This window comes from Bubalus kerabau, chromosome 3, assembly GCF_029407905.1.
Source record: "Bubalus kerabau isolate K-KA32 ecotype Philippines breed swamp buffalo chromosome 3, PCC_UOA_SB_1v2, whole genome shotgun sequence".
NCBI classification, from domain to species: Eukaryota; Metazoa; Chordata; class Mammalia; order Artiodactyla; family Bovidae; genus Bubalus; species Bubalus kerabau.
The window spans coordinates 171,362,830-171,384,614 of NC_073626.1; the positions used below are offsets into that span (position 1 = coordinate 171,362,830).

Consider the following 21,785-nt stretch of genomic DNA (forward strand, 5'->3'; position numbering starts at 1 on the left):
GTACATCAATTAGTAGGCTTTTTAGACTGTTTTCTTCATTCTCCAGACCGCTTTACTTCCAGAAAACCACTGAGCTTTACCATTCAGACAGTCTGTCAACATCCTAAAACAGCTATTGGCTGTTTAATGAATATTTAAATATAATTTCAGTCTCCCCAAGCGGATTCCCACAGGGGGAATGCCGATTTGAATTTTCCTTGGTTGTACCACACTCTCCCAAATTTGCACTTTTGCAAAGCCATTCATTTTCTACAAAGCATCAAGCTCCTAGAGAAAAGACAAGGGGGTGGGGTGGGGAAGGGGGCGGGGCCTGCCCAAGCTAACTGATGCCAGATGAACTTTTCCTGGATCCCCAGAGCTTTGTTTTGAAGATTTCCGCCTTGTATTAAATCAAAGTGGCAAAGCAGATCCTGAAAACTAGGGAACTATATTCTCTACTCAGAAAGTCAGGACTGCCAAAGTTGGAGGTATTTAACTTTCTGGGCTCAAGAATCCACATTGTCCTAGAGTGAACTTACCATTCACATTTTTAACCAACAATTACAAATGTTTCTCAAGAACAGAGGCTCAGACAGCCTGAGACCATGTCTTTTCGGTTCTTTTGGCCAAAATAGCTGTTTGTGTCCCTGACACCATTTCTACCCCAGACTCGGAGACAAGAGGGATTCACTTTATGATGTGTACAAAATTCCTTTATTTGTTTTGGATGCAGTAAAAGCATCATTACTTAACATGACACTCTGCTTTTTCAGTGCAGGGATTTGGCAAGAAGGTGAAAATGACATCCAAGTTATAAAAACCTTAAGATTTATAGCAGATGCCAATAGCAGGGCTACACCCTTATAAACAAAGACAAAAACCTTTTCCCAGTGATGGGCCAGAACATGGAAGCTGTGGACCAGGACTAAAGGATAATTAGGATTATTTAGTAAGTGCCACTTTATCACCAACTCAATGGACATGAGTCTGAACAAACTCAGAGAGACAGTGAAGGACAGGGAAGCCTGGTGTGCTGCAGTTCATGATGTCGCAAAGAGTTGGACCCAACTGAGCGACTGTACAACAACAACTTACTAAAGCAGGGGTACATGCATAAGAAATTCTGGGGTGGGGGGATATTCGCATCCATTCTTCATCAAGCAAATGCAACTTTTACAAAGAAGCTGTACCCATAAGGAGGCACGCGTGTGCACCCTTGGGCTTCTAGTTGGTATCCTGGAGATCCTTCAAACATGCATGGCTCCCTCCCTTTTCTCCACACACAAGCTCTGCTCCACACGTCACCTTCTGTGAAATGGAATTTGAAGACTTAAAGTCCATGGGTTCAAGAAAAAAATCTACCTGTATATCAGAGTTTTGTGGTTGCAACTGATCCGCCAGAAAAAAATAATGAATAATTGGGTAACACTGGATTAAAAGAAATATGGAAGGAGCACTCTCAGAAAGGATAGGTATCAAGGGGTCCCCAGGGTCCATGCTGGAGGACAACAGAGTTTCTGCTGATCACCATGGACAGAATTATCAGTGTTGGCTGCTTTCAGCCTTTCTACCACCCTGCTCTGGATTCCCACTCCTGGGAGAGATTAATTGATCTAGACATTAGGGGTACACATCAACCCCACAGTGAAAGGAGGGCACATTGACTGACAGGCTTCTCTAAACTGAATGAGTCCCCTCCACTAGACCAGGGGAAGAACAATTCCCAAAAGCAAAATCAGGGTGCTGTTATCAGCAGATGAGAAATTAAGATGGACAGAAAAAACACAGACGTGCACTTCTACAGAAACAGTCAGCATTCCTATGGAACTGCTTACTTTTTCAGCTTCTAAGGACAACTTGAGAGTCCCTTGGACTGCAAGGAGATACAATCAGTCCATCCTAAAGGAGATCAGCCTGAGTGTTCACTGGAAGGACTGATGTTGAAGCTGAAACTCCAATACTCTGGCCACCTGATGTGAAGAGCTGACTCACTGGAAAAGACCCTGATGCAGGGAAAGATTGAAGGCAGGAGGAGAAGGGGACAACAGAGGATAAGATGGTTGAATGGCATCACTGACTCAATGGACGTGAGTCTGAATATGAGTTTGGGTAAATTCTGGGAGTTGGTGATGGACAGGGAAGCCTGTTGTACTGCAGTCCATGGGGTTGCAAGGAGTCGGACATGACTGAGCAACTGAACTGAACTGAAGAACAACTTCGGCAAAAGTTACAAATAATGTTATTGTCCAATAGTCTGTGTTATGATAGCCTGCATGGTAATTTCCAGGGTCTTCAATTAAAAAAATAAAACTCTGGGGCTCCAGATGAGCTGATGTACGTTCTTTTGTAATAGGTAATGAGGGTCAAGTAGTTTATCATGTTTCTTTTCTTATTTAGGCTGCCAGGAGGCTCAAAGCTAGGAGTTTTAGGCTCAGTGGCAATAGCTATCCTTAGGCTAGGTTTTCAGGTACAACTAACTCTCTCCCTTCATGACAGGACTGGTATTTGAGGGTAGTTTCACTTTAGTCTTATTTCAATGTTTCAAAGGTACAACAATGTTTTATTAAAAAGTATCTCAAGGACTTTCCTGGCAGTCCAGTGGTTAAGATTCCTTGCTTCCAACCCAAGAGGTGAGGGTCTGAAGCCTGGTCAGGGAGCTAAGATCCTACATGACTCATGGCCAAAAATACCAAAACATAAAAAAGAAGAAATACTGTAAGAAATTCAATAAAGACTTTAAAAATGGTCCACATAAATATACATACACACACACACACACACACACACACACATCAAAAGCATTTGGATGTTTTCCTCCCTAGCTAAAAGTCAGCCTTTTCAGAACAATATAAGTATTTCATGTGTAATTACATTTCTGAGCTTGTAGATTGTCCAGGACTCCTGTATTCTGCAGCCAAAATCATTCTTTTCTTTTGCTAGATTCAATTAGAATAGATTAAATTAGAAGGACAGCTAGTTAACTAGACAGACAGAAAGATCTAACTCTGGGTCTGACTGGAGTGTGCAATACTTTTTAGAATAGTTATCAATAAAGTTCATAAACCTTTATTGGAAGATCAACAGGGAACTCTCTCCAACCTATAATTAGACAGCCTAACCCAGAGAGACAGATGATGTAAAGCTGGAGAACCAGGAAGCATAGGGTATCTATGACTTCATGAGCCAACTAGAGTCTTGATTTAGAGGGGGGTCTAATTCATTGTTTTCTAGCTCAAGCCCTGGTCTGAGTTAATTTCAGGTACTTTTCACACTAAAATATCAGAATCCCTTACCACTGCAGGAAAGGGGAAGAGTTAAGTCAAACAGTGGTAATCCCAGAAGGTAAGGGGAAACAGCAGCAGATCTGCCCCCAGGATGTTCAGAAACACCTGCAAGGTGCTCTGGGGTGTCTTTTTGGTGCAAAGGGAGCTCTTAATTAGAAAGATGTTGCCACCCTTAGGGATGTCTTTCAATTTGCGTTTCGTAAAACAGCATTTGAAATGTTCTTTGTAGAGTGATAATCTGTGATGAAAATGTGGAAATCCACTCAATGTGAAACTACTCTCTACCCTCTAAATTTACCCTTTTTTTCTGGAGGCAATCTGCTTCAGCAATAAAAAACACCCTTCAAGAGCCAATACCACAACAATGAGGGATCTTAGTTGCCAGGCCTGAGATGTAGGAAAGGTGATTGGTGTTTAGTTAGAAGTGGGAGAGGGCAGAAAATGGGAGGAGCAGGGGCGCTTTCTGAGCGGACGGCGGGCTCCTAGAGTGACGAGTGGAGTCACTTCCGTCACTTCAGTCTTGTCCAACCCTCTGCCACCCTAGTAGCCGACCAGGCTCCTCTGTCCCTGGGATTCGCCAGGCAAGAATATTGGAGTGGGTTGTCATTTCCTCCTCCAGGGCATCTTCCCGACCCAGGGATCAAAACCCATGTCTCTTACCTCTCCTGCTCTGGCAGGCAGGTTCTTTATCACTAGCACCACCTAGGAAGCCCCATAAAGAAAAGTAGATGTTAAACAAATGAACTTAGTCAGATAGTTACCTTGGCCTTTGAGAGTCAGGAGACCAAGGATCTGGTCCTGAGTCCAGCACTATGTGAACTTGGCATTCAATTCTCCCATCAGTCAAATGAAGTTGCTAAGTTGGATTGGGGTCCCCAACCCCAGTACCTGCAAGACCCAGCAGGCAATGTGAATTAGCTAGGCATGCTCCCTAAGGCCTGGGTGAAGCCAGAGGCCACGGAGCAGCAGCCGGTCAGTGGTCACTATGGGAGCATCCTGGCCCAGCATGGTTGGACCGTCCCAGCTTTTGAGAGAATCAGAAAGCCCAGCTTTCTATATAAATTCCTATGATTTTTCAATCCTAGAGACTAATTTGTAAAATTTTTATATACACTGAAGGGGCCAAAGGAAACATTTTTGTAAGCTAGAGCCAAACCTCAGGCTCATAGTTTGTCAACTTCAAGTTCAAGTTCTGTATTGAAGTACCCTAGAAGCTGAGTGCTCCTATGCAGAGGCATCACCTTTTCCTCTTCTATGGAAATTCACCAGGCAGTGACATCTGAAAGGCCACAAGAAGTCCTGGAGCAAACCAGACCCCCTCTGCTTCACCTAGCATCTCCCAACCTATCCAGAGACTGAACCCTGTGTGGCAAGACTCATATGAGCAGCTCGCTGAGCGTCTGCTTCATGGAACACACTTTCAGTTCAGTTCAGTCGCTCAGTCATGTCTGACTCTTTGTGACCCAGCATGCCAGGCCTTCCTGTCCATCACCAACTCCCAGAGTCCACACAAACCCATGTCCATTGAGTCAGTGATGCCATCCAACCATCTCATCTTCTGTTGTCCCCTTCTCCTCCTGCCCTCAATCTTTCCCAGCATCAGGGACTTTTCCAATGAGTCAGCTCTTTGCATCAGGTGGCCAAAGTATTGGAGTTTCAGCTTCAACATCAGTCCTTCCAATGAACACCCAGGACTGTTCTCCTTTAGGATAGACTGGTTAGATCTCCTTGCAGTCCAAGGGACTCTCAAGAGTCTTCTCCAACACCACAGTTCAAAAGCATCAATTCTTCAGCGCTCAGCTTTCTTTATAGCCCAACTCTCACATCCATACATGACCACTGGGAAAACCATAGTCTTGACCAGACGGACCTTTGTTGACAAATTAATGTCTCTGCTTTTGAATATGCTGTCTAGGTTGGTCATAACTTTCCTTCCAAGGAGTAAGCGTCTTTTAATGGCACACACTTAGGGAAGCACCAAACTTACCTGCCCAGTTCCAAAATGCTACACTGCTATTCCTAGTACCCACTTGGATTGGAAGAAGGGAAAGAAATTAGTATTCACCAACTCCCAGTAACATGCCAGATACCATGTGTTCTACATCTCAGGTGACAGTCAGGAGCTGAATGTTGTTATCCCATTTTAAAGTTGAAAAAAGTATAAATCAGAATCTGTGAGATATCCCTAATAAATGAAGCAGCCAAGATTTGTATCCATGGGTCTGTGATTAAAAACCCTATAGTGAAAGTCTCTCAGTCGTGTCTGACTCTTTGCAACCCCATGGACTATACAGATGGAATTCTCCAGGCCAGAATACTGGAGTGGGTAGCCCTTCTCTTCTCCAGGGGATCTTCCCAACCCAGGGATAAAACCCAGGTCTCCCACATTGCAGGCAGATTCTTTACCGGCTGAGTCACAAGGGAAGCCCAAAATCCCTATCTATAGTCTTTGCACTATTTAATAGCTTGTAGGTGTCAGAGGAAGACTGACCCGTAGCCTAAAGAAATACAGTCGCCATCGGTATCTTTTGGTTCAGCATCCACAGACACACAGGGTCTGTTATACTGTGCCAACTTATACAAGGGCCCTTGAGCATCCATGGATTTTGGTACCCATAGGAGGTCCTGGAACAAACACCCTCACATGTACCAAGGGACAACTTCACTCTCTCACGCCCTCCCATTTCTCCCTAAACTCCCACCCTTGTGGCTTTGGATCTAGCTTCTTCCCTACCGCAAAGCTTCCAGGCTGTTCATCTGCAAAGCACTGCTTTTCCAAGGAAGCCAGATAATCCACCAAAATATATGGCATCCCTGAGCCGGTGTGAGCATCTGATGCCTCTGCTAAAAGCAACAACGTATCAAAGCCAACAGCTGCACCAAACCCAGGACAGACAGCTAACCTTTGCGGTGGACACACATGTGCCAGGGACATGAGGCGCCCTGCCTGTGTGACCCTCCCCCTTCCCTTTCCTCCTTGTTTTGTATCTGCAGACCCTTTTTCCCCTCAATTTCCCATCTCCCCTCCGCCTGGTTTTCTCACCCACCCGCCATCCCTCACCAACCCAGTTCATTTCTTTCCTTCATCCCAAAGTGATCACAGGAACAGAAGACATCTGGCATTTTACCTGTCACACTCTGGAGTGACCACCCATCCTGGTTTGCCAGGAGCCTGGTGTTCCTGTTAATTATAAATAGCCTCCTCCCATCACTTCAACAGGACCTCAGATTGGACAAAAGGCCGCATGATCTCATTATATATTTATTAAACAAAGTCTTATAATTCTTTGCCCTTTACTTTAGGAGATTAAATCGAATTGCTCAAATTTTCTTCCCTGAAGGGAAAAATGTTTCCTAAAGTTATTTTCCTGAATGTTTCTCAAGAGCTTTTTTTTTTTTTAAACTAAAGTTCAGTGGCCTTTGGTAAAGTTTTTGCATCTTATCCAAAATTTTTTGGTTGCCATCTTCTTGAGAAAAATGAATTATCCAATAAGAAATCCAGACCCTATATTTGCTAGGCATATGACATCCACCAACTAGAGTCAAAACACGCTAACAGTTTTGCAGGATGTATCCTCCCTGTGTTTTCTATCAGGGGAGGAAGAATGGCAAGAAGGTGGCCCAGCCAACAGCAGGACCCACCATCCCAGAAATTCACCCTTTTAATAGTAAAATCTCCTGAGTCTACTGGCCCCTAGATCAGGAGCCAGGTGCCGAGATACAGTGCTAAAAAGGGCCCATAAGACTGGGGCAGCTGGAAAAGTCAGCTGGAGAACCAACATGCTAGAAAGAAGTAAGAAATACATCTCTGGTGGGATGGAGGCTAAAGGGCCATCCAGAATGAGGAAGATTCAGCAAGGCATCACCTTGAACGTTTTACCTTCCAGTCTGGATTTCTTCTCTTGCTCAACTACTGGTTTCTCTCAGATCCTTGGGCAAATTGAGACTGATGGAAAATGTCATTTCAAGAACTCAAGGAACAAATGTTTCAAAAGGAGAGGACAGAACTCTAAGAAAATTACAGAGTTCATTAGTAACGTTATGGGCTAGAATGTTAATATCCAGTTAAAAGCAAACAAAAACTACAGACAATTTGCAGAGGTGAGAGCAGAAACTATATATTATTTAGTTCCCAACACCTAGAACTGTGCCTGGCATACAATGAAAATTTCACATTGACGTTAACAGCTTTGGGTAGGTGTAAACGACATGTAATAAACTATACAAGTTCCTAAGTTTTGACATATGTATAAGCCCATGAACCATCACTGTAATCAAAACACTGAGCACATTCATCACCTTTAAAAGCTTTTTCCAGCCTTCTTCTAATCCCCACCTCCCATCCCAGGCTCAGGCAGCTATAATTCTGCTTTCAATCATGCTATATCCCCACCAGCAAAGCATGAGAGGTCCAATTCCTCCATATCCTCACCAACATTTAGCTTGGTTGAAGCTTTTTTAATTTTAGCTATTCTATAGTTGTACAGTGTTACCTCATTGTGCTTTTAATTTGCATTTTCCTAATGACTTTTCATGTGTTGTGTCTTTTCATGTGTTGATTTCCTATCCATATAACTTTTTTGTTCAAATCATTTGCTCATTTTCTTTAATTGGGTTGTTTATCTTATTACAGTATTGAGTTTTGAGAGTTCTTTATATATCCTGGATACAAACCCTTTATTTTAAATATATGATTTGCAAGTGTTTTCTCCCAGTTTGCATCTTATCTTTTCATTCTTTTACAAACATCTTTTAAAGAAATAAGTCTTCAATTCTGATGAAGTTCAATTCACCCAACTTTTAACTGAATGGGTTTTTGTTATTGTTCTAGGAAATCTTTGCCCAACCCAAAGAAACTTTGGGTGTGATGAATCTGGTCATTATCTTGATTGTAGTACTGTCTACACAGATGTATACAAAGTCACAAAGATTTTCTGCCGATTCTGTCTAGAAGTTTTATGGTTTTATGGTACAGGTGGGTCTATGATTCATTTCAGGTGAATTTTTGTATACAATCTGCTGAGGTATGGATTGAAGTTTTGATTTGTTGCTGATGATGATTTTGCTGTTTTGAATACAGATTGTTTCACATAATTTGTTGAAAAGACTATCCTTGCTCTAGGAAACTATTTCTTTGTACTTTTGTTAAAATCACATAAACTTCTGATCAAAAAGCAGAACTCTCATAAAAGGCCCTCTTTGACAGTTGCTAAGATTTAAAACACACAGACTCTTTGATTCAGCAACTCCAATCTTAGCAGTTCTGTCTAAAGAAATATAAGCACAGGGATAGCATGCAGATCCTTATAACAATATTATTTATGGGAGAAAAAACAACATGGGTGCCACCCCATTATTCCCTGATATAGGAAGGACTGAATAAATGATAGTCCAGCTCCATCACAAAATTCTATGCAAGGAGGAAAAGGAATGGATTGGAGCTACACGGACTAACCAAAAGAGATACCCAAGAAATGTTCTGTAAAGTGAAAACAATTACAGAGTTTTATATGTATAATGACTATATTATTTAAACACATGCGGAAAAAAACTAAATATTGGTTGGCCACAAAGTCCATTTGAGTAACATCTACCATCTTACAGAAAAACCTGAATGGCCTTTTTGGCCAACCCAAAATATATTTACATGTGTTTGGAAAACTCAGCAGTGACCACAGGACTGGAAAAGGTCAGTTTTCACTCCAATCCCAAAGAAAGGCAATGCCAAAGAATGCTCAAACTACCGCACAATTGCACTCATCTCACACACTAGTAAAGTAATGTTCAAAATTCTCCAAGCCAGGCTTCAGCAATATGTGAACCGTGAACTTCCAGATGTTCAAGCTGGTTTTAGAAAAGGCAGAGGAACCAGAAATCAAATTGCCAACATCTGCTGGATCATGGAAAAAGCAAGAGAGTTCCAGAAAAACATCTATTTCTGCTTTATTGACTATACCAAAGCCTTTGACTGTGTGGATCACAATAAACTGTGGAAAATTCTGAAAGAGATGGGAATACCAGACCACCTGACTTGCCTCTTGAGAAACCTATATGCAGGTCAGGAAGCAACAGTTAGAACTGGACATGGACATGGAACAACAGACTGGTTCCAAATAGGAAAAGGAGTACATCAAGGCTGTATATTGTCACCCTGCTTATTTAACTTATATGCAGAGTACATCATGAGAAATGCTGGGCTGGAGGAAGCACACGCTGGAATCAAGATTGCTGGGAGAAATATCAATAACGTCAAATATGCAGATGACACCACCCTTATGGCAGAAAGTGAAGAGGAACTCAAAAGCCTCTTGATGAAAGTGAAAGAGGAGAGTGAAAAAGTTGGCTTAAAGCTCAACATTCAGAAAATGAAGATCATGGCATCCGGTCCCATCACTTCATGGGAAATAGATGGGGAAACAGTGGAAACAGCGGCAGACTTTATTTCTGGGGGCTCTAAAATCACTGCAGATGGTGATTGAAGCCATGAAATTAAAAGACGCTTACTCCTTGGAAGAAAAGTTATGACCAACCTAGACAGCATATTGAAAAGCAGAGACATTACTTTGCCAATAAAGGTCTGTCTAGTCAAGGCTATGGTTTTTCCAGTGGTCATGTATGGATGTGAAAGTTGGACTGTGAAGAAAGTTGAGTGCCGAAGAATTGATGCTTTTGAACTGTGGTGTTGGAGAAGACCCTTGAGAGTCCCTTGGACTGCAAGGAGATCCACCCAGTCCATCCTAAAGGAGATCAGTCCTGGGTGTTCTTTGGAAGGACTGATGCTAAAGCTGAAACTCCAATACTTTGGCCACCTCGTGCGAAGAGTTGACTCATTGGAAAAGACTCTGATTCTTGGAGGGATTGGGGGCAGGAGGAGAAGGGGACGACAGAGGATGAGATGGCTGGATGGCATCACTGACTCGATGGACATGAGTTTGAGTGAACTCCGGGAGTTGGTGATGGACAGGGAGGCCTGGCATGCTGCAATTCATGGGGTCGCAAAGAGTCAGACAGGACTGAGCGACTGAACTGAACTGATAAAACCTAAGAAAATTTTGGGAAGATAACTACAGACAGATCACATGAGTCTGCTTCATGGGTAGAATTCCCAGCTGACACAGTGGTACAGAATCCATTTCCAATGCAGAAGACCCAAGAGACCCAGGTTTGATCCCTGGGTCCAGAAGATCCCCTGAAAAAGGAAATGGCAACCCACTCCACTATACCTGCCTGGAGAATTCCATAGACAGAGGAGTCTGGTGGGCTACGGTCCATGGAATGGCAAAGAATCAGACATAACCGAGCACAAAAGAACAAGATTACACTTCACACTCTTCTATAGTGTGTTAGCTCATTACCCTAAGTAGATATTAGTTTGCAATTTTTAATCATATCAAGTCTAAAATAGTAGTCATGACTTTGACACGTAGAAGATATGGATTCTACTCTATCACACATCTGTACCACTGCTTGGGAATAAAACCTTTTTTTTTTTTTTTGGTGGTTGGTTCAAGTAGGGAGAAATATTTCAGTTCACAAAGAGGACTCCAAAAAAAAATTCCACAAATTGTGTCCCCCCATAGGTAGAAGTTCTATCACCGAGTAGTTCAGAATGTGATCTTACTTGGAAATAGCATCAGTACAGATATAAATAGTTAAGCTAGAATGAGATCATACTGGATTAGGGTGGGCCCTCAATCCAATGTGATCAGTGTCTTTATTAAAAAAGGAAATTTGGACATGGAGACAAACACACAGAGAGAATGCAATGCAAAGCCTGGAGAGATGCAGCCACAAGCCAAGAAATGGGAAAGATGGCCAGCAAACCACCAGAAGCTGGGAAGGAGGCATGGAAAAGATTCTTCCTCATAGCCCTCAGAAGAAATCTATGCTTCCCACACTCTGATTTGAGACATCCATCTCCTAGAGCTCTGAGACTGTACATTTCTGCTGCATAAGGTGCCCGGCTTGTGGTACTTTGTTACAGCAGCCCTGAGAAACGAATAACTAAGGGACCAAGAGACCTCCCTGGTGGTCCAGTGGTTAAGACTTCACCTTCCAGTGCAAGGGTTGCAGGTTTGATCCCTGGGCAGGGAGCTTCCCTGGTGGCTCAGATAGAATCCGCCTATAATGTGGCAATGAAAGTGAAAGTGAAAGTCACTCAGTCGTGTCTCTTTGTGACCCCATGGAGTATACAGTCCATGGAATTCTCCAGGCCAGAATACTGGAGTGGGTAGCCTTTCCCTTCTCCAGGGGATCTTCCCAACCCAAGGACTGAACCCAGGTCTTCCGCATTGCAGGTGTATTCTTAACCAGCTGAGCCACAAGGGAAGCCCAAGAATACTGGAGTGGGTAGCCTATCCCTTCTCCAGTGGATCTTCCCAACCCAGGAAGCAAACTGGGGTCTCCTGCATTGCAGGAGGATTCTTTACCAGCTGAGCTATCAGGGACCCAGGTTCAGTCCCTGGGTCAGGAAGATATCCTGGAGAAAAGAACTGGTGACCCACTCCAGTATTCTTGCCTGGTAAATTCCATGGACAGAGGAGCCTAATAGGCTACAGTCCATAGGGTCACAAAGAGGCAGACACGACTGAGCAAATACATATACACAAAGTACCAAGAAGTTAAGTCCAAGCGAAAAAAAAAAAAAACAAACACAGTCCCTCAGCCTTACCATGGTCCCCCAGCCCCCAGTCCCGTGCCCAGGGAGCATCCTCAGAAGACACAGAAGGTAAACAGCAGTTTCTGCTGCATCATAGGTGACTTGAACACCAGGACGCCACACACACCTAAGGAAGCCAGTTCCTGGTGTAAACACATCAAAGCACGCAGTGGGCAGAAGAGTCTACAGAATCTGTGTGTTCATCCTCAGACCCTCAATTACAGAGAAACCATGAGGAAGGGCTTGTCATGAAAGGATTAGGATGGATGTACCGTGAAGAAAGGATAACGATTAAAGAGTCCCTTTCTCCTGGCACGTCTCCCTCCCTGTGCACACAGGCAGCAGCCGTCATGGCTACTAGATGAAAAAGAAGAGGTGGCACAGGAAGTCAAGGGTGATGACTCCTAATGTCATTTAGTGTCAGTCCCTCACTTGTGTCCGACTCTTTGCCACCTCATGGACTATACAGCCCACTAGGCTCCTCTGTCCATGGGATTCTCCAGGCAAGGATACTGGAGTGGGTTGCCATTCCCTTCTCCTGGGGATTGGCCCAACCCAGGGATCGAACCCAGCCAGGTCTTTTGCATCTCCTTCAGTGACAGGCAGATTCTTCACCTCTGAGCCACATGGGAAGCCTATATTATCCTAGTTGGGAAGAGGCAAATCCCAGAGGCTGGCTATCCAACCAGGGACGTCACAGAGACGAACGACATGGATTATTTTGAGAATAAAACCTTGGGCCTCCCTTGGTTCCAGCTGTCTGAAAAACTGTCACCGAGATCTACCCTGAAGGGACTGTCTTCCACATCCCAGCCCAAGATCTTAAGTACCAGAGTGAACTATCTCTTGAAGCACAGTTACTGCCAAGAGGCCCTCCCTCAAGGCACACGGTCTTCTTGGCGTTTGCTTCATTTTCCCAGGATGCTGACCAGAAGTAGAAGAGAAGAAGTGGGAAGAAAGGAGCGGGCATTTAACTGTTCCTCTAATGCCTGTGTTCATTATTTTCCAAATCCACCATAAACAGATTCAAACTCTGCACAAAAAGAAAATGGTATACAGACACAGTGATTTCGTCCCAGGATGTGAAAGTCAGGCACATCTCAGCCTCAGGAAGTACAGAGACAGACACAGACAAAGGCTGCAGGTTTGGACTTCCCTGGTGGCACAGTGGATAGGAATCTTCCTGCCAATGCAGGGGACACGGGGGTTCAATCCCTGGTAGAGGAAGATCCCACATGGCACAGAGCAACCAAGTGCATGGGCCACAACTACTAAGCCGGCGCTCTAGAGCCCAGGAACTGCAACTACTGAACCCCCAATGCCCAGAGACTACGCTCTGTAACAAGAGAAGCCACCACAGTAAGAAGCCCGAGGACGACTAGAGAGCAGCCCCCTGCTCTCCACAACTAGAAAGCCCAAGTGCAGCAACGAAGGTCCAGTGCAGCCAAAAACAAACAAATAAAAAGACAGCAGGTTTCATGTCATGAGTGTACTAGTGTGTTAGTTTCCTTCCGGTTGCTGCTGTTGTTGTTGCTGTTTTACTCACTGAGTTGTGTCTGACTCTTCGCAATTTCATGGATTATAGCCTGTCAGCCTCCTCTGTCCATGAGGTTTTCCAGGCAAGAATACTGGAGTGGGTTACCATTTCCTCCTCCAGGGGAGCTCCCCGAACCAGGGATCAAAACTTTGACTCCTGCGTTGGCAGGTGGATTCCTCACCACTGAGCCACCAGGGAAGCCCTAAACAAATAAATAAAAAGGCAGCAGGTTTCACGAGTGTACTGGCACATTAGACACCTTGGGCTGTAACAGGTCACCACAGATTGGACGGCTTAAAACCACAAAAATGTCTTCTCTGGCAGTTCTGGAGGCTGGAAATCGAAAACCAAGAGGTTGGTAGGGCCATCCTCCCTCCAAAGGCTCTAGGAAGGAATCTTTGCTTGACTCTTATGGCCTCTGGTGGCTGCCAGCCATCCTTGGCTTTCCTTGGCTTGTTGTTGCTGTTGTTCAGCCACTACGCTGTTTCCAACTCTTTGTGACCCCATGGACTGCAGCACGCCAGGATTCCCTGTCCTTCACCATCTCCCAGAGCTTGCACAAACTCATATCCATTGAGTCGGTGATGCGGTCCAACCATCTCATCCTTTGTCACCCCTTTCCCTCCTCAATCTTTCCCAGTATCAGGGTCTTTTCCAGTGAGTCAGCTCTTCACATCAGGTGGCCAAAGTATTGGAACTTTGGCTCCAGCATCAGTCTTTTCAGTGAATATTCAGGGTTGATTTCCTTTAGGATGGACTGGTTTGATCATTGGTTTGCAGTAGCACAACTCCATCCTCGCCTCCATCTTCACTTGGCCCTCTCTGTCGAGTCTCCTCTGTGTCTTCAAATCTCTCCTTATACAGACATCGAGTGTAGGGCTCACCCTAACCCAGTATGACCTCACCTTTACTCAGTTACATCTGCACAATCCCAATTTCCAAATAAGGCTATACTCACAGGTCCCAGGGTTAGGATTTCAACATATCTTGATGGGAAGGGAAGTGACTCTACCCATCACGATGAGTAAGACACAGAGACCAGGGGTTAATCTGAATCTTGGTCCCTAAGTAGCCATGTCAGAGGGATACAAGTAATAAAAAATCTAACTAACAAAAACTAACTAACTTCAAAAAGCAGGAGGTGGTAATTTTTTCACCACTAGAACCTCTCTTATCAAATTAAGACCTCAGTTACAACAAATGAGGGGAGAAGGAGGAGATCGAGGCTGCTAGACGTGGAAGAGCAAGAGGAAGGACCCAGTAGCAGCAGAACGGACTGAGTGACTTTGGTAGCACTGAAACAGGCCAAACGCACACAGCAAGTCTGTGCTTTATCCTTAACAGCATCCTCTTCCAGTTTTTGGCCTGAGGGTTTGGACCTGGTGAATGCACGGATGCTTTATCACTGGAGGGCAGCTAAATTGGGATCATAACTTTTTTTTCTGTTTTTTAAGTTAACATAAAATGATGGTAATGGATTCCACTAGTCTCTAAGGAGGTCTTGGGACAAACATCTCAACTATTTCTTCTTGCTCTACTTATATAAAGCCTCTGTTTAGTTGTGCCCCGGGGGCGGGGAGGGGGGCGCAGCTGAGCAGAAGCACACTGCAGCTATTGAGTGCTTCTGAATTGGTTTTATTTGCTGACCACTAAGGAGTCCCTAAACTGCTGCTATTCGAGGAGTCAGATAGCCCTGTGCAAGGGATCCTGATCGCCATTAGCCGTGGGGCTGGCCAGCGCCAGCTATTTCAGGATCCAATCTACAGGATGAATTCATTTTATGGAATGGAGTCAGTGCAAGCGAAGAGGGAGGAGAGGGACAATCTGGAACATCAAACAAAGTGCAAAATGTTGCCTAATGCTCCAAGATAACCCAGGACAGTCAACATGAAACAGCCCATTAGGCAACAGGTAACCAAAGGGCAGAGAGGTGTTTTTTTTTTTTTTTTTAATTTTCCAAGGCAAGCATTTTGCAAGTCACTTGGTAGAGATTTTGCTCTTGAACTCTCTACCTCCTCCCTCCATTCCCCACAGTTCTGGTCTAAACGGGGAACAACTGCAGACGTGATCAGGCTTTATCACCAGCTTTCAAGGTCTCGAGTCTGTCAAAACTCTGAGAAAGACCTAACACTGTAAGATAACATTTTACTTCTGCAAGACCTCAAATTGATGAGAAGGCCAAGTTTTCTTTAGGAAGGATAAGGCCAGATGCTCTGCGCTTACTCAACTATGAGGGTTGAAAAGAATAGCAAAACGTAAGATCGATTTAGTGAGAAACCTGTGAGTCCGTAAGAGCAGCTATTGCTTATTTCTAAGCAATTGCTCTTGAACTCTCCGAACTCCCCCCTCCCTTCTCCACGTTTTTGGCTTCAGTGGAGAATGACTGCAGACGTGATCAGGCTTTATTGCCAGCTTTCTAGGTCTCTAGTTTGGATAAATGCCATGTGCTCCGGCTCAAGAGACTCTTAAATGGCACTTGGGAATTACAGCTTGGGGACAATACACACAGCTTATTACCCACCAGAGATCTGGGCCACCAAAAATGGGGTAACCTTTGGTCAACACAGGCAACCACACCAATTCAACAAGAAATATGAAAGTGGCCTCTCTCAGCCAACGAGACCACCACTCATTCTACTGATTAATAACAAGAGCACCCACACAAGTAAGCATAATACTCCATCTTATCCTTCCAAATAATAATAATAACTGCTTAAGAAGATCCAGAGCTAAACCTCCTGGTTCAAATTCCAGTTCAGTTCATGCCTGGCTTCCAGACTCTGGCCAGATGATTTGAACTCTCTGGCTTTCAGTTTCTTTATCTATAAAATGAGGATAAAAGCAGTTATGGGAAGCAGATGAGCTCGATAATTCAAATAAAACTCTTTAACGCTGTGCCACACACCCAGCACATGCACCATAAAAGTGCCTATTGTCATGACCCTCCTCCCTCTGGTTTCCCCCTGTCAATTTGCTCTGCCTGGAAAAGGGTCAGATTTACCAAGGTTTTATCTCTGCCTGATGGGCCTGGTCTAATGGGCTCTGGCTGATCCTTTAGAAGGGTCCCCTGTCTACTTTCTCCGGGAAAAAGTGGAAATGATAACCACAGAGAAATAAGTCGAGAACAATTGAAGATCCACACCAAGGCAAGATCAGCCCGATAGGACAAGGCACAGAAAGGGCAGAAAGATCCTATGGGAAAAGCACTCTGATCTCCTATAATTGCCAAGTGGTATTTAGGCACAAACGCCAACCTTTCTATCGGCCAAAAGTTGAGCAAGAAGTCAAAGGAAAAAGTTCTTCAGGATCTGGTTTCCTCCCTACCCTTCCTCATTTCACACTTTTGGAGGTTCTAAGTTACAGCCACTGATCAAAATGTGAATGAAAATAAATAAATGAACAAAATGGTGAGAGGGAGACAACAGCCAACTTTATCAATGAAAGTTCTGTATTTTCTGGATCTGCCATGGTGGGTTAGTCGCTAAGTCGTGTCCGACTCTTGCAACCCCATGGACTGCAGCCCACCAGGCTCCTCTGTCCATGGGCTTCTCCAGGCAAGAATACTGGAGTGGATTGCCATTTCCTACTCCAGGGGATCTTCCCGACCCAGGAATCGAACCCCAGGTCTCCTGCCTTGCAGGCAGATTCTTTATCGACTGAACTACGAGGAAATCTGCCATGAAGACAGTTTAAGATCAGCCAAAACAGGAAAACTAGTGGAACCTTTATAGACTGCCTCATAAGAAGACAGTCACACACAGACTCCACAATTAGAATCTGCTAGAACTTTTTCCCATGCCTTTCTACTACCACATCCCACTCTGTCCTTGTAATAACTACACCACAGGTAAGGATGCCCTGGTCTCCTTCATTCCAAACTCAGTCTCCAGTCATCTTTCTCCTGCTCTCCACCTTTCCAGGGTTCCCAAAAGTGTGTTTGGTAGTGCACAGAAGTCAGATGTTCTGAGGAAAGACACACTCCTTATGGCTGAGTCCACACTCCTGCGTGGACAGTGAGTCTGTCACTGCTCACGCATCTCCCTGGCCCAACAATGAAGATAATCAGGCAACCCCGGCAACATGTAATATATCAAGGCCCAAAGTCATCTCATCTCTGTTTTTAAAAAACCAATACTTAGCCTTTTTCTACTGGAAAGTCCCCTTTCACTTTTTTGAGAAGAGCCTGTTTCAAATCAGCTTCTTTAAAAATTCATAATTCTCCTGAGTCCCTCAAAAAAAAAAAAAAGTCTGCTGTGCAAAGGAGAAGGTAAAAAGGGAAGAATTCATATTTATTCATTTCTAAAAGTTGAGGTGGTGATTTAAATCTTCACATCCCCTTTGATCCTATTATAATTTTAATGGCAGAATCTCCCAGCGAGGGCTCCAGTGGGATGTTAACAGAAGTTTTAACATTCAGGGGAGCAGATGAACTGTGTGACTGAATGAGAAATTCCCCAGCTCAGCCCTTCTAGAAGCAACAGGTCCCTTTGCCTGTCCTGGATTTGGGTCAAACAGCGAAGCCTCAAATCAGAATGTAGCAGCATTATTTTGTTTGGCAAAGGAGCAGGGCTTGATAATGGTAATCCACTCTGATTAGGGATGCTATTTCCTGAGCAAGAGAGCTGGTTACTGGACTCGAATTAGTTGGAGGGTGACCCTCTAGCTTAAATAAAGTCCAGCCACACTCCCTGGACCACAAACCCTTTGAACGGGCATCAACCCATAAGGACTAATGAAGTCAATTCACTGAGATGTCCTTTTCTTCCCTCACCTCTTCTGTTTCCAGGTGTCGGTACAAGAAATTGACTCCTTAGTCCTGATAGGAAGCCCTGGGAGCACTTCCTTGAAGCAGTTTCTTCACTCAAGCTCATCTAAATTAGAATGTTTGCATTAAGAATTAATGAGGGAAAAATTCATGAGGTTATATGAGACAGTTAAAAAGATTTGTGTAAGGAGGGTGGGGTTTCGACTCCACTAACAACTGGGATTCATCATCATTTCCCCATTGAACAGCTCTCCCTCGCCATCACCATGGCCACAACATCTGGTCATGGAAAACATCCCATTCACTGAAGAATCAGAAACCAACGTTCCTATATGGTGGTGCCTTGAAGGACAAAATAAAAAAAAGCGGGGGCAGGGGGGAATCCCAGACAGCAAACAGAGCCCATGACAAAAATAACCACAAAGAACGTAAATAAAATATTATTACAAGCAACTCACTCACCACCTCACCCTCAACAACTCCCTCCCCCAGAAGCAAAAAGCAAAAATTTCCAAATTCTGTTCTAAAGAACAGCAGAGCTGCTATTGGGAAGAAGCTATGAATAGGAAGGTTTTTCTCCACTTTTATAATCTCAAGGTTTGAGACATACTTTTATAAAGAGGACCAGGCCTGGTGAATCATTTAAATTTGGGGAGCAGGAAGTTAAGCCCTGTGTTGATAAGTACCTTCCAGGGGTGACCTGATCTTAGTGACAAGCCGTGTTTAACCTGAGCTTTCAAATATGGAACCCCCCTGCTCTTTCAATCTGACACTTGAAGAGGAAAACAAGAATGTGCTGCTAATGCACACTGTTAATAAACCAGGTTCATGCCAAATGCACGTGTGTACATTTCACAGAAGAGCCAGAAAGCCCTTTCTAGCGAGGAACAACTGCCATGCAGAACGCAAGCCAGAGCTAGCCCCCGCCAAGGGTCACGTGCTGTGGAGCACACAGGAGTCCCTACATGAAAGACGCCAATAGAAATAACTTCAAGAGGCAAAAATCCACAAACTCCGCAGAGGCATGGATTCCCCAGGCCATAAAAGCCACCGGCAGGAATTCTAGCCTCATCTCTCCAAGAGCTCCACTCCTCGCTCAGATGGGAAAACCCTCCACCTCCGCTCAGTCGCTCCTTCCTTTAGCATAAATTCACTGCCCTGAACGAAAGGAAAAACGCACATGTACAACTGGCAGCTGATGCCAGTCCCAAAATACACTTACATCACCTCTGGCCAATGGCTCAGAGCCCGATGTTGACTCTCGGAGTTAGGAGGCCAGTCAACCACCTCCCCATCTTCAAGGCTAAAGATCTCTTTCCTTGCTCAGTGGGTTTGAGACCCTTGGGGATTGGCCTGGGGTCTCAAGCTCTTACTATGAACCCCCTTCCCCAAAACGACGGGCCCAGGGAGGCTCAGAAAGGGGTCTTGGGGCATCTATTTCTGCTCAAAGCAATGCCCTCTGCAGGTTAATCCTCAGCATGAGAACCCACAGGCAAAGGTTAGCTTCTCCTAGCATCTTAGAGACAGTCTGGCCCTTTGAATTTTCATTGAAAACCTCCGAAGCCAGCCAGGGCTCCTGGCCTCCCTGTCCCAAGACTTCAGATACATTAGGCATCCAACCGTGCTGTATTTTACCACTTAAACACTTCTTCAAAGTTTACTACGAAACAATGTGGCTCTGAGCCTGCCAAAAGTTTAACTGCAGGATTCAGTAGATTTTATCTGGCAGGGTAGCTGCCCTTCCTCCGAAGAATATTTTCCAGGGAAAGCAGTCATAAGACCTTACAGTCGGGGTGATTTGGGGGTTCCGAGTGTCACTGAATGAGCCCCTCTCTGAAACAACGCCCCACTTTCTCACTTTGACCACCCCGCCCCTTCCCAACTCCCTGGCTCCTGAATCCAAATTAAAGGCAGTTAGGCATTTCAGCAGACAGCAGCGGAAAAAAAAAATTTTAAGAGATGACCCCAGGGCATAACTATTCCTGGCTGAACTTCACTTTTGATTTTCAAATATCTGGGGGAGCCTGGGTTCAGGGGAGATGAGGCGAGAGGGCCAACAAATAAGAAATAATAGAATAAGTAGCATACCATGACCAAGCCAAACCAAGCTTGAGGATTTCCAAATTATATTGGCAAACAAATGCTTTCACAAATCATTTGTTCTGTCTTTCCCGGAGACAAAAAATAACAACAACAACAATAATAATAATCTGGATGCAAAAATCCTAACCCCAGACCAGTAAACTGTGTCAGTAGAAAGTAATCTAAAATTGCTGGTCAGAAAGTCCAATCTTATATAAATCTCCAGGCGCACTAGCCCCCAAGGCAAAAGTTGTGATGCCCAGAGCTAAGCCTTCTTCAATTTCATCACCCCCATCTCCCCGACCTGGTATCTGGCGGCTGGGTGAAACCGACAGTATCAGGTTCTAATCTTTGTGTCTTTCATGACCGCTTCAGGCAAACCCTTGCAAGAGGTGCTCTGGTCCTCGGGTCCGAGCACCTCCTCCTCCACGCTGGCCCCAAGCCCCTCGCGACCCCTTACCTGCAGGCGCTCCGTGGCCGGCTGCCACATCTTCCAGCCGCGGGGTTGGGCACTGGAGACGCTGGCAAGACTCTGTCGATGGGCGCCGGCAGGGTGGGGGGCAGCAGGGGCTGCGGTCCCGCTTCACATCTGGGGTGGGCGTCCGCGGGAGGTGCGTCCCGGAGCCGGCGACCGCCTCGGGGTGGGCTCTCGGGTCTGCGAGCGCGAAGAGGCGGCGCGGCGCTCGGCGGCCGGCAACTTGTGGGCACGGCGGCGCGCCGGCTGTCCTGGCGCAGCTGCGAGAGGACTGCGCAGCTCCGCCCGGGCCCGCGAGCGCACGGCGGCGGCGACCGCTCCCTCCTCCCCCGCCGCCGCCGCCGCCGCCCGGACCTGCGCGCTCTGAGCATGCCCGGGGCCGGCGCCCGCCCGGGGGCCCCGCGTACCCTGTGGCGAGGGACCCCGCATCCCGGCGCAGAGGGTGTGGGCAGGCCAGAACCCACAGCCTGCCCCCGCCCCCTGACCCTCGAGCAAGCCCCGGGTGGGATAGGATCTGGGAGATTGAAGAACCTGCAGAAGGGGTCTTCCTGAAGCCAGAACTCACGTCGCCCCCACTGGGGGTCCCAGGCTTTCGGTCGGTCAGCAGGGATCTCTGAACCGGCCTGGGTCTTGACTGGCACTGTACCCACAGAATCCCATTCATGCCTCCCCCTGGAGTTAACTGAGCATCTGTTAGGCTCCAGCCCCTGTGCTAGATTCTGAGACTACAGTGGCGCAAAATAGAAGACTCCCGAGCTCCGTTCTAGTTGGAGGAGATGGTCAACGACAGAGAACACCCCTGAAAGGTATTTTCTTCCCAACATGTTTCACTCAGCATCTGAAAGGGCGCTCCTCGGTCAGATGCTGAGTGAAACATGTTGGGAAGAAAAGAAAACGGGGCTGATGGATGAAGAAAGGGAGAGGAGAGCGTCTTGCGGGAGGGGAGGGTGGGTCTGGGGGGGTTGTCTGGAGTAAGAGGGAAAGATGGGCGCACCAAGTGAGGG

At 45.6% G+C, this 21,785-nt stretch overlaps 1 protein-coding gene across 1 annotated transcript in view; it reads right to left on the reverse strand.

The window, feature by feature from the left end:
- PID1 (phosphotyrosine interaction domain containing 1) overlaps positions 1-21,138 on the reverse strand; it is a 262,015-nt gene extending 240,877 nt beyond the window's left edge. Inside the window, exon 1 of the mRNA XM_055573664.1 lies at positions 20,767-21,138. Coding sequence (XP_055429639.1) covers positions 20,767-20,796 — 30 coding nt within the window. The 5' untranslated portion in view covers positions 20,797-21,138. The remainder of the gene's footprint in view (positions 1-20,766) is intronic.
- Positions 21,139-21,785: the final 647 nt, after the last annotated feature.